Source organism: Vidua macroura, chromosome 10 (assembly GCF_024509145.1).
Source record: "Vidua macroura isolate BioBank_ID:100142 chromosome 10, ASM2450914v1, whole genome shotgun sequence".
In the NCBI taxonomy this organism is placed as follows: Eukaryota; Metazoa; Chordata; class Aves; order Passeriformes; family Viduidae; genus Vidua; species Vidua macroura.
The window spans coordinates 4,886,771-4,900,229 of record NC_071580.1 but is presented as its reverse complement, the minus strand read 5'-3'; the positions used below and the strand labels follow the sequence as shown (position 1 = coordinate 4,900,229).

Here is a 13,459-nt window from a genome sequence, read left to right as displayed (position 1 = left end):
GTCACAGCCAGTGCTCTGTCAGGTACCCAAGGTCCCAGCCCACACAGGACCTGGTATTTCCACCATTTTTACCCAGCTTGATGCTCAGCCCAAGGGATGAGTCACACTTATCAGGGACTCAACAGGCAGACTGGGAGTTCAAAACAAACACCTAGGTGAGGTAAACTGAATAAAATGGATTTTTGGTCAACAAAATGCAAGTGTGACTACAGCGGCACCCTGGGTCATGCCAGGAGAGCTCCCTTCCCTTGGCTGGGCAGCACATCTCACACCTGTGTAAAGGTGTGCACCAGGATAACTCACCCCTGGCTGAGGATCCTTACCCTCAATCACACTGGTATTTTTTGCTGGAGAGTGTTGTTTTCCCTGGGGGTGGCTCAGAGCAGCTGACCCAGCAGGGAAAGGCATCCCCAGCAGTGTTCTTCCCCTCTCTCTAAATATTTGGTTACAAAAGGTGTCAAAATCACCAAAGCCAGGTTTTAAGTACAGAGAAGCAAACAAAACCTCTCTGACAAACTGACAGTTGCTGTTTCTCTCAGAAAATCACAAGGCTTGACAAGGAAGACTTCAGCACCCAGGAGAAAAGGTGCATTTGATTTCAGCTCAGCTGATCTGACAGCCCATAGAGCAAACCCACTGCCTTTTAACAGGTCAAAGAAGGACTAATTAAGCCTAGAACAAAAGGTCTAATTACATGAAGTTTTATAATGAAACATCTTTCACTGTGGGTTTTACTTTGCTCCTTCCTTCCTTCCTTCCTCCTCCTCCTCCTCAGGAGCATAATTACTTAGGACAAAATTTACACACAGCAAAAGACATTTCATTATAAAACTTCATTTAATTAGGCCTTTAGTTCTCCTAGTGGAACACATACTGAGTTCTAAGTCTAATGCTCTATATGTGAAATATCATAATTAATTTTATATATCAAAGGAAAAATAAACCCTGAAGGCCTACATTGGACATCAAATACACAACAAAAAAAATTAAACTTTACTAAAGCTTAAGTTGGTAAGTACACAGACACTGCAGCTGTTAGAGCCCTTGTATAAATGCTGTGGTAATCCAGAGCAATCCCCTGGTAAACATTATTGATAGTAGCAGCATTTGAACAGGTTTTTTATTACAACAGTGGCTGACATAACCTTTATGTTGCTTGTGTGATTTTTTTTGGGTGGTAATTTAGCTTCCCACCATTACGTAACTTCACAACTCAAGAGAAACCTACAGTCAGCACAAACTGGTTCTTCACAAGTGTTATTACTACTTATGGTAACCCTTACAACCTCCCCTCATACTTACCAATTACATAAATATTTACATGTTACTTACATGTAAGAAAAACCATACTACATACCTTTGATTGCAGGTGGGAGTGACTTAGTTGTGCAGAAGGTACAGATTTCTGAGAAAGGTCCCTCCCCAGCATCATTGACTGCCTGTATTCTGAACGAGTAACAGGTGGATTCTGTCAGCCTCTGGATCTTGTACGTGTGACTTGGTCCCCTATAAATCGGGATAAACCTGAAACAACAAAAATGAGAGTTTGTAGTTACACTGGAGTGGCACTGACATTTCTGGTTATTGCACTTACCAGCTCCAAGTATCCATCTTGTGAAAACTGGCACCACATGCCCTGCAGGGCTGTTAAACACACGTATAAAAACGTCCCATTAATAAACACTGATGATGAGGAGGTCAGGGAAAGCAGAACTTCATTGTCCCTTTTGAAACTACTACTACCTTGCAAAATGATTGCAAGAATTAACAGGAAAAACATCTGCCATTGGGCTCCCTACCACCATGGAATCAAAATGGATTCAGCCTGTGCCCTGCTACAATACACCACGTGTGCTGCTGGTTTACATGCATGATGAAAACACAATTAATATGTTGACTCTTTAATGGGTTTGGACTTCATTTGCACATTAAGACACAAAGGCCATGTCTTGCAGTCATCTGTGTCATCTTCCAAAACACTTCCATTGACAAGACTAAACAAGAGCACAAACAAATTTGTCCAACAATGAACAAAATCAATGTCATTAAAAAAAAATTTATATAGGTGCTAAAGAGAATCTGACTGCTACTTTCTACTGCTCTGCTCAGATAAATGCTTCTCACTAACAGCTGTATGTCAGCCAGCAACTTCTAGCTAAGCTCCTGACCCCCAGGAGCTGAGCACAGTGGGGATGAAAGCAAATAAAGAGGAATCACTCAGACTGTGCATCCATCCACTCAGCCTCCACCAGGGAACATCTTGCATGCAATAGTCCTGGCCTTGGAGAACAGAAAATTTGCTGTGTAGGATCACATACTATTTTTTTTTTATTATTTAGTACCCTTATTCAAGTATCTTAACCATTTCAGAAGGTTTTAAATCACCAGGAAGCCAAGAGATATTTTCCTCTGACCTCCCTGTCTAGGTGCTAGCTTTAACCTTTGGCTTTGCAGGAGATACAGAGTACAACCAATTTGAGCATTTCAAAGAAACTGGGTCTGTCATTACCTCTCAGGGACAGAAATCAATTTGTATTACATTATGATTGCAATCCACATAAGTACAAAGATCAAGAATCATCTGTAATAAAAGGAAATATTCAGGTAATTCAAATTGCTGGAAATGTACTCTGAGGACTAATGTGACTTACTAGTGAGTTTTAGTGAGACCCACACCTTGATAGGAAACTAAAGATCTGTGCCCACAAGTTTTTAAGAGGAGAATTTAGAGCCAATTTTCAAAGAATTGTTTTCCTAACCTTATGCTTACCCAGTTTAAGAACTCCCTGCTATCCCACATTTCTGAGGCTCATGTAAGCAGCCACAGCACATTTCAAAACACTGACACAAACCTGTGCTCATGGAATAAAATTTCTTGAGATTCAGTGTGTGATTAGCAAAGAACACGTACTCAGGACAGCATTAAGGCTCAAGAGACAAGATACTCTCCCTCTGCACTTCTTGCAGCTCAATCAGGCAGCTGGCTCAGAAAGCACTGCACTACTCACAGGAGTGTAGAGATTTGTCTCTGACCCTGATCCAAGAGCAACGGAGAGCAAAAAAGATCCAATGCCTATTTTAGCCTAATGACATCTTTGCAATCATTTGTGGAGTTAGGTGAGCAAGGGAGGATAAATGTATCTTCTCAGCTAACAGACAAGCACAGCCTCACTCCAGGTTGGGCCTAAGGCACATTTATAGTCATTCATATGTCCAATACCAATGACTCAAATGACATTTTCACCTTTTGGATATGACTAAGGTCACTAACACTTCCTAACACTTAGGAAGTGATCTGGAAAAACATTTGAGCTCCTTCTGTCATTTGGGAACTGGACTAATACTCCCAGTTCAGTTAATACCAATACTCCCATCCAGTTCCCATCTCCACTCATTTCTACTTCTCTGTCTCTAAAAACATCTGTCAGGAAAGCAAGAACTGTTACAGAGAAGCTTGCACCACAGGAAGCACACTTAAAGCTTCCGAGATTTGACCATCTCTGAAGAAAGAGGGCTTCAAATTTTGGAAGAAGAAATGCTGATGGCTAAGCCAAATTCAGTTGCTGATGGGCTTTATTGTGGCATTAATGCTTTGCAATTGTGTTTGTAGATGAAATCATGATGTAAGGCATGTAATGAAGATGAAAAGCTAACTTCAAAATACTTGTGGTTTTTTGATAAGGTAGTATTTTCCTCATGTGTAAAGTAGGCATATCTTAATCCTCCAGGATTATTTATGTTATTCTAAAAATATTGTAGTTAATTGATATAGGTATGGAGCAGTCTTTTTTCACTCTCCTGGGCTTTCTGCTGGAGGACCACAATGAACTTAGAGTTGAGTCAATCAGTGTAACTGCACATTGCTACTGTGATGCAGCATACGTTAAAAACTTTTGTTAACTAAGGTGACACGTTCATATTATTGCAGTTACATTAAAAAAATCTAAATCTACTTTAAAAAAGACACTTGAACACGAGCTCTATGTACCTCTGCCTTCTTGGCAAGCCTGTTATCGCTCACTGTGCTTCACCCAGGCCTAATTCCATACATTGCCTCAAGAACAAGTCAGCTCTGAGCTTGTTTGCAAGCTTCATCTCTTATGCATTGAAATGTTGACTTAATCTGTGCATGGAATCCTTCCCTGTGCTCTATCTCCCTCTCACCTTCTTCAAAATAAGACATTTTTAAATCTCAGAGGTTTGCCTGGTTGAATTTAAAAGACAACAGGCTACATACCTCATTTGTCACTCTGCCTCTGAAAACATTCAGCCTCTCTGGTTACTGGCATTCTCAATACAATTGTGTTTTTTTTTTTAAAGTTTGCACCATCCACAATTAAACCTGATTTATTCTACTTTTCCATGCTTCAGTGTTGCCTCTCCTCTCCACTAAATTAACAGCAGATACCAAAAAGAAAGCAACTTTCTCCAGGGATGGGGCACTCCCCAGAAGCTACTTCTCCCTCATCTCAGAGTGACCCCAATTCTCCCTTCCCAGACATTCTCACATCAGCCACAGATTAGTCATTTACCTGCACACTGCAGAGGAGAGAGAACATCATGTCCTACAGCAATTGTTAGGGAGACACCACTGCTGTGTGTTTCATCAATACCCTTTTATTCCCACTGAAGATTTTCTTGGAAGTATTTTGCATGTCACAGCTATTTTGTTTCCTCCACTTCAGTCACTTCCAGTCAAGCAGAAGAATATGAATGTACTTGCTCTACCTCTGCTCATTAATTCCCAGCACATTTTGAGCAGCAGATTCCCTTTCAAACTCTTGGGTTTTGTTTATATTTTGGTAACCTGTTGGTTCTTGCAAGAATTTAATTTGAAAGAAATTCTACTGTACGGCACTAAGTAAGATGGCAATCTTGGGGGAAGGCACAAAGGCTGAGGGAGCCTTGAATGATTCTGTTATTGCCTCTCAAAATATGTGGTCAGATGTCAGGATTTTGGCTGGAGAGAAATCATTAACACACAGTCCAACCTGGTGACCTGAGGCTTCACACCAGCACACAAAGACAACTGCCTAATTAGAAACTGAACGACAAGAATTTCACAAACCAACATCTCTTTTAATATTATTAATGCTACATCACATTAGCTACACATTTACTGCCCCCACCTGCCTTCTTGGACTGTTCCTCTAATTTGGCTGCAGAACATTATCAGACAATCACTGATTTACGTGATTTTCTCTCTCCACCAGCAGCTCCCTGTACTGTGGGTGGCAACAAGGAAAGCAAAGCTTCAAACCAAAACCATCTAATGCAGAGATGCAAGAGTAAAGTCAACAGACAATTTTTTTTTTCCTTTCTGATGTATTTTAAAACACTCTACTCAAAGAGAAAAGTTTCCCATCTGCAGCATCTCTCATCCCCACATCCATCACTGTTCCTACAACCAGTACCAGGGTGACCCAACCTTTTCAGCTTTGGGGCACTTTTCCAAGCCATTCTTTGGGATCTCCTTTTGCAGGCAGGTGCTGGGGGAAAGTAAACATAAAAGAGGAGTTCTCCAAAAGAATTTTGTGCTCCCACAACCTCTCCCAAGTCTGGCTCCCAGTCCTAAAATGAGGTGTGGACCAAACAGGTGGGATGCACTGGCCCCTTTGACCTCAAGATCTGTTTTCTGGAAGATTCCTTTTGGAAAGTTTTATCTGTAATACATATCATATATATGAACTGTATTATAATGTATGCTTACTACTGCCAATGTGATTTTTGGTTTTTTGAATAATAATAGTAACAACAGGGCCCAGTGAAGGAAACATTTCCTTCCTTATACTTTGAAAAGCAAAACTAAGTGAAGAACAGAAAAAGGCAGGAAGAGAAGTGATAACAGTCAGATGGGAAGAGTTTGGTTTTCTTCCCTGAATTATCTAGCACATCTGCAGGCTAGACAAAGGGTACTTGCTGCCAAAAATCGATTTTTAGCCTGTTTCTACTAGATTATCTTTCATCTGCTGCTGAATTTGAGTTTGTAACCCACATTTACAACAGACAGTCACTTGTCAGATGTCTGGCATTATTTAGTGTTGAAGTATTTCAGCCTACAGAAGCTCCTCCACAACAAGAAAAATTGCTTTTTTTGCAAGGACCATCTGGGCATATTCAACAGGAATGGAAGACAGAGCAGCCAAGTGCCTGACTGAAGATTCCTGTGAGTAGCCACATCTCGGGGACAAGGAACAGGCAGGGAGGACAATACTGAGCACAGCTTAAATGGGAATTTACAGCATTTGAATGGGAGATGTGGGAGAAATCAGGGACAACACCCAATGGCCTCTTGCAAGTACACAGTCAGGAAGAAGTAGATGATAAGGCAGCAACAACATCTTGTCAATAACCAACAATAGATATAAATAAGAGTGAACTTAGAACCAAAAGAGAGCGGAGTTCAGAGCAGCAAACCAATATTCTTACATCCCTACATGTGTTTATCTTCCCTGTGCAGCATTAGAGCCACTTTCCCAGAGTTTTAACAGTTTATGGAAGCTCACTGAGCACATGGTGTCCAAGCTGCTGCTGTGACAGCCCCAGGAACAGGGGTAGAGCTGGAGAAGGGAGCCAAGCTCAGCCTCTGCTTCACCAACATCAGCAAAGCGAAGCTGGAACCTAAAAATGTGCCCTTGGAAAACTGCCCAATGTGATCCTGTGCAGTAAGCTGAGCCTCCATTGTACTTTAGAGATTAAATATTAGAGTCATTACTCGAATCAAGGCTTTATTTTTCTTATAAGGTTGTTACAGATGTGCAGAAAATAGTTTTTATTACAGTGACAATCTTGGGTCTAGATGCTGCTCTTATTTAAGATTTGCTGTCTGGGATATTCAGTTACCCATGAAGTCTGGAGTACCTGCAGATGTGCACAGATCAAAATGAAGGAGAAAATTTTATTTCTTACCAAAGCAGGGATATTTTGAATATACTGATGGAGTAGCATCTTACTCTTTGTCTTTCCAGCTTCCTCACAGCTGAAACACCTCATCTCACATATTTAAAATGGTTTTTGAGGCTTCACTTTGTTCCAAATAATGACACACATACCGTTAGCTCACACCTACTACAAATGTTAGTTTACTCCTGCTTCCAGGAAAAAAGATGAAATGCATTAACAAGTTAAGTCTCTCACACCTGTCAACAGTTCTCCCTCTTCTTTTGCATTTGCAAAGCCTCAGGTATCTGATCAGAACGCTGCTAATATAAATATCAGTATTATTAATAGCAATACTCACCTACACAATGCAGCAATATGAACACAAGTTAGCTTGAAAACTTTCCTGAACATTAACTTTCTATCTAGCCAGACTTGCAGTGGAAACTGTAGCATGCCATCTGTCTTGGTGCTCATACTTAATTTCCTTTTATCACTGTTTTACCCAATATGAAAATTATTTTTTCCCGCAGGTTTTCGCAAGGATACGTTAACTTATCTGATTTTGTATTTTAATAGAATTTCACAAGCCAGTAGGACTGACACATAACAGTAATTGCTGTTAAAATGGGTGTAAATTGTCTTGATCAAATCAGGAGTGTAAACAATTTTTTAATTAGACTGCTTGAAAGTTGCAGTAACCAGGGGATGATTATGCAGAAGTCATCAGGCAAGGGCAGCACATTCAGGAACTCATCCCTCTGTGTTTCTATTCTACCTTCAAGTTACAGCAGAGCAGACACCCAGGTTGAGGCTCATATATTCAACCACTCCCCGAGGCTCATATATTCAACCACACCAACTGAAGACAATCCTTACATTATATTTTTAAATAATATGTTTAGGATGTTTCTTAGTCCATCTTACCAATGGGTCTCCCTTAAAATGTAATTACATGTATATATATTGATTGTGATTCTCTACACAACAAAAATCACACAATTTACCTCAGCTGCAACATACAGTCGTCTAAAAGAAACACAAGCAGCTGATAAATGACCCACTCTTAATTTACTTGCTAATTCTCCCTTTCGGACTGGATATTGTGAGCATTTTAAGACACTAAGAGATGCAATTTGTTGTGGGAACAACTAAAGATTAATTACCAGTACAGCAGGGAAAAAAAAAAACCACATTAATTAGGTTTGCTTGTTCCACAGAAGAAAAAATCCATAGTTTTCAGGAAAGTAGTGCAATTTGATTAACATAAATTTCTTGACATTACCACAATTAGAAAATGAAGTCACAACTGATGGTTTATTTAAAAAAGAAAGGAATTTCATAGTCCTCCTTACATAAAGGTCACTTACTCTCAACTAACGTTTCTATGTACTGAGCTTTCCAGAAACAGATTTTTCTTCATTTCCACTCAGTGCTACCCATAATTGAAAGGACAAGTGATGCTAATTTCATCTTCCTAAATGTCACACCCCAAAGAGCTAATGGGAGCTAACCCAGGTACATCTCTGATGTGCACACCTCTTCAAGCCCTTACACTAATCAGTGCCAGAAGATTTCCAAGTATTTTGCTTCACAGGTCTTGCAATCAATGAAACATTTGGTCTCCAACAACTGGCCTGTTACACCTCATTACAGCAAGGAAAAGTTGAAAACACTCCTTAATGGCCAGGACACACTGGAGAGCACTGGCTGACTATCATTACATAAAGCCAGAGCTGTCTTTACCAAAAGGCCATTAAAGCTATTGGGTCAGGATGGGACTTACTGATCATTTCCTTTTCTTAAAAGAACTCGCTCATCTTTATATTTCTGCTTGTGAAAACGTTTCAACAGCATTTTAAAGGTAACTTCTATTTTAAACCAAAGAAGGGAAAATTGTAATACTGAATTGAGGGATTTCAATATAAAGCTGTTATCAGTAATTTCAGATGTCTCAGGGAATACAATAACAACGATCTCTGAAAGACCAGGGATATGACAGAGGTCACTTCTCAGTTATCCATGTTTTAAACCACAATCTCTTTCCCTGAATCAAGTACTATCTCTTCTCCCAACAGAGGGGACACCATGGCCCCTTCCTACAACTCTTTCAAACCATAAAATACTCCAAAACATCCTTCTAGATTATTTATTTTGTATTAATCAGAGATTGGCTTCCTAGAGGGCTGGTCAGTCCCAGGCCTGTCCATATGATTCAGAGGCATTTGGACAATGCCCTTAACAACACCCTTTAACTTGGCCAGCACTGAACTGGCCAGGCAGTCACACTGCATGACTGCAGGTCCCTTCCAGCTAAAATATCCTATTTAATTGCTCCCTCACATGTGCACAGTTTACTGTGCAACTGAAGAGGCCAGTGATGCTCAAAGAGCTGTACTCCAGTATTTTCCCCAAGCACACTCAGGGATGAGCAACCCCTCAGTCCCAGGAGGGTTTATTTGGTGGGAATGATCTCAGGGAGGATTCCTACCTCTGTAAGCATCTGCTGCCTCCACCAGCTCCTGTGTGGGCTGTCCCTCCCTGCTCAGCAGGGATGACAGCTCTCCTGGATGAACAGAACTGGACTTTGCAGGGGCATCTCTCACTGTGCTCAATGCACACAATGGAAAGTAAAAAGAGACTGCCAGACAGGGAACAAATAAACAGATCCTATGGCCAGGACGTGCTCCAGCTGCTCTCAAACACAACAGTGCACCCATCCCACTTCTCTGCTGTGCCCACATCAGGATGGATTCATCAGCCCTAGCTGATTTCAGGAATTATCTGGGCTAGTTGCTCCAAACCCAACCACCAAACGGAGCCATTTCATGGCATGGCTCAGTTCAAGCAGGAGGACACAGCAGAATGTAGAGGAGCAATTTCTCTGCATCTCTGGGAGCTCATGTGGACTCCAAGTCAAATTCACAGCTAAGAAGATCCAGCAGAGTATCAAGTCCAAATGGCTCCCAATTAAAAGCTCATAAGAGACCATTTGCAGTGGGAAAAGCTTGTGTAAAAGCAAAGGATCATGCTAAAGCTGTGTGGCAAAGCAAGGGAGAAAAATCCCTGCCTTGCCTGCTGCGAGGTAACATTTTATTCTTACAAGCAAACTTCCTATTTTCCCCAGTATAAAGACAGGTTAAAAACAATTTACAGTTCTTCACCATCCTACCTGCAGTGCTACATGAAAGCAAAGCAAAGCAGCCTGCTGGATGTGTCTTTAGAGCTGACTGAATCCCAGGGTGCTGCAGGTGATGGGCTCCTGCCAAGCATCACTGCACTCTGAGGGAACTGTTCTTACCAGTCAGACTTTCAAATGGGTATTTATATTCATTGGACACCTCTCAGGATTAATACAGTGTACCCTCTCTGCATCAGTACAGTTGAGATACTGGGAGGTATTAAGGCATTATTCATGGTGGGTTTATTACTTAAAATTACAGCTTTTGGGCCAGATCTTCAGCTGGCATAAACTCAGCATAGCTCTATTTAAATTGAAGGAATTGTGCTAATTTACATCAAATTATGATCTGTGCTGAAGGTCTCTAAGGATTATCTACTCGATAAGTCACTTATTTTAGCTAATTGAAGTAGTTGAGAGTGTTTCCTAGTTAATTATGAACCATCTATGATATTTATTCATTGAAGAGCTCAGACTGTTAGGCATTACTTGCATATTGTCTTTCTTTCCTTCCCTTTTTTAATTGAATATATCTCATCACAACTTTGGATCTACATTAGTAAATCTTCCCATACAAAGCTCACATGGGGAGATAGTTTTTGCTTAGCACTGACTGTTTAATTTAAACACACATATTTGTTTCTTGCACAACTTAGTTCAAAATTATTGTGGAGCTACCAAGCTGATGCCAAGCTTGTATTTTCTAATGCTGTAAAACATTACAGCTATAAAATCAAGACCACCAGGTTGCCCAAAAGACATTGTTCTGCTCAGTTTTACCTTACCTAGACATCTGATTTGTAAACCCTTGGCTTCATGAATACACACAGCAAGCTGGGTGCAGTATCTTTATTTTATATATTCCAAAAGGTAAAGCACTGTGGCCATGAAACTTGATTTTAAATTTACTGGCAGAGAGGTGAGGGTTTTGCTGAAATGTCACCAGTACAGGATTGATTTCTGTTAGACCTGGCAGTGTTAGGTTAATGGTTGAACTCAACAATTTAGAGGTTTTTTTCCAACCTTAATGATTCCATGATTCTGTATCACTCACAGCTTTACTGCATTAACTTGCTCAGACTACAGGCACAGAATGCCTATTAAAACAGTATTTTGTACATACTGGTAGGCACGAAGCAATCAGGAAAACACAATTTTTCTTTCACTCACAACTGTGTTATGATGAACCAGAATTCTTTTTCATTAGCACAAGGAAAAGATTCATCTCTCTTACCTTTTATTTCTGTCCTCTATCTGCAAGATGTAGACCATGTCATCAGCAGAGTGAAGCTTGGAGCTGCTGTCTCCCCACTTCAGCTTCAGGCTCTGAGGCCCTGCTGCAGCACACTCCAGCCGTGGAGGTAAGGGTGGCAATGGCCTGGTTTTTGCTTTAATAAAGTGGCTAAAAGGTCCAGCTCCAATTTCATTGACAGCCTGGATCCTGATCCTAAAACAAACAACAAGAGAATGAGTGTTAAATTAAGTGCTTTCGTGAGGTTCTTGATATGAACACGTCCCAAGGGGCGAGAGAGCCTTCTGGGGCTGCTCCATCCCTGCCCACCCCAGCTCCCAGGGCTGTTTGTGGCACACTGGAAGGTTCTGTCAGCACAACAGGGATCATCCTGCTTAGACTGTAAGAGGTGCAGTGAAGATGTCAGAAATGCAGCAAGGCAGAGGGGAAGGTTTTGGTCTCAGGATCTGGTGACAGCTCCTTTAGCCACAGGGACAAGGGGCAGCAGCACAGGACAAGCACAGCCTGGAAAATGTGAAGTGCCCAACCATGAGTAAATAAAAAGCACAAGTGTGTTCTGGTTGTCTAACAAAGATCATGGACTAATTTAGGTGAAATCATTCAGGGAAAGCACAGGTGTCACTGCCAGGAAACCCATCCCCATGTTGGCAAACATCCCGAAGACCCAGAGCAGTGATCTCTCAGTGTCTCACAAAGCACACTATTTAAGCACAGGAAACTCTGCTGGGAGGAACTAATGAAGAAGGTTAAATCCACAAACCTCCTACACACTGCCACAAACTCTAGAAATGTTAACTGCCAGTGAACTATTAGATGAAATAAATGCTGCACCCAAGTCACCCTCACAAGATGCACAAAGGCCCTTGAGCCATTTGAGGACATCAAGAAGAAAAGCAGATCACTTGCCTGGTCACAGCAGCTTGAATTTGGAAATGTTCTTAAGACTGAGCTAGTCTTCTATTTCTTTCTTAAGATAATGACTCCTGCTTTCTGCTTTGTTGATTTTCTCTTACCTGTCTGCACCTTAGTCTAACACTGAGATGAGTGAGGAGTAGCAGTCTTTGACTATGGTAACATCAACAGCACCATAACAAAAGTGGGAAATTTGTATTTCCAAACAGTTTTGAGGACTGTGTAAATAGAAATATTGGTACAGATAAGCTTTCAAAAGTTTGTTAAATCAAAGACTAAATATGAAAAATCAGGATGGAGAAAACTAATTAAGTTTAAGATAGTTCAGCCCAGTTTAGTTAGCTGGAGAGATGCCATTTACTTTGGAAATCCTGTGCACAGCAGCCTTGTATTTTCTCATGGGTAAAGACTCTTCACAAGAACTGTCTTTGCTTGGCAAAGCAACTTATTTTGAGTGAAGAACATGAAGTGATGCAAGTTCACACAAACAACGTATGAAAAGTTACTTTGCTTTTAACAGCAAGTTTTCAGCTCTACCATCAGGAAAAGAGTATGTTAAAGGGATAGGGAAAAAGACTCTCCAGAGAGTATTCCCTGTTGGAAAAAAACCCCAAAACTGTATTTTCTGCCTTTCAAGAACATGAAAGGTTACACTGTTAATAAACATATTGCAAAATAATTAAGTCTGATCTATTGGTTAGTCAGCTAAAGCCACTGCACACTGAGAATGCAGTGTGTATACAATCATATGCAAATGTGTGCTTAAAACTCTGCTTATTGATCCAGCCATTTATAGGGGTAACATATTACTTGGTGTGGAGCTGCATTTTCCCTTTAACCTTCCTTCTGGCTTGAGGAAATGCATCCTGACCACCTCATAACACTACATTCCTCCTCTTCTTCCCTAAGGGTGGATGGCACAAAGATCTAGAGGGAGCCCCCTCTTCAATTGCTGTTTGCAAGCATTTGACATAGAAAGAACAAAAGGCTTTTCTAGTATCTAAAGAAGTGTAATTAATATAAGCATTGATTTTACTTCACATTATGCTACTGTTTTGTTTTACATTTAAGAGTTGTTACCATCAATATTTAATGGTATTTCCAATAAAAAAAACCCAAAGCCTGCCTGAATTTTCAATGGATTCTAGAAAGCTCTCCATTAACATGTGCACATAAAGAGTAACAGCTACTATTACTCTTGCTTTTGCAGATTGATTACAGTGGCATGCTCTAGA

General features: G+C 40.6%; 1 protein-coding gene across 3 annotated transcripts in view; it reads right to left on the bottom strand.

Annotated features, from left to right (window-relative positions):
- The window catches only part of FNDC3B (fibronectin type III domain containing 3B), a 185,861-nt gene that overhangs the window by 12,240 nt on the left and 160,162 nt on the right, over positions 1 to 13,459 (bottom strand). For all 3 annotated transcript variants that reach the window (XM_053986414.1, XM_053986416.1, XM_053986415.1), the window contains exons 23-24: positions 11,295 to 11,507; positions 1,358 to 1,524 (exon numbers count right to left, since the gene is read on the bottom strand). In XM_053986414.1, the coding sequence (XP_053842389.1) occupies positions 1,358 to 1,524; positions 11,295 to 11,507 (380 nt within the window). The remainder of the gene's footprint in view (positions 1 to 1,357; positions 1,525 to 11,294; positions 11,508 to 13,459) is intronic.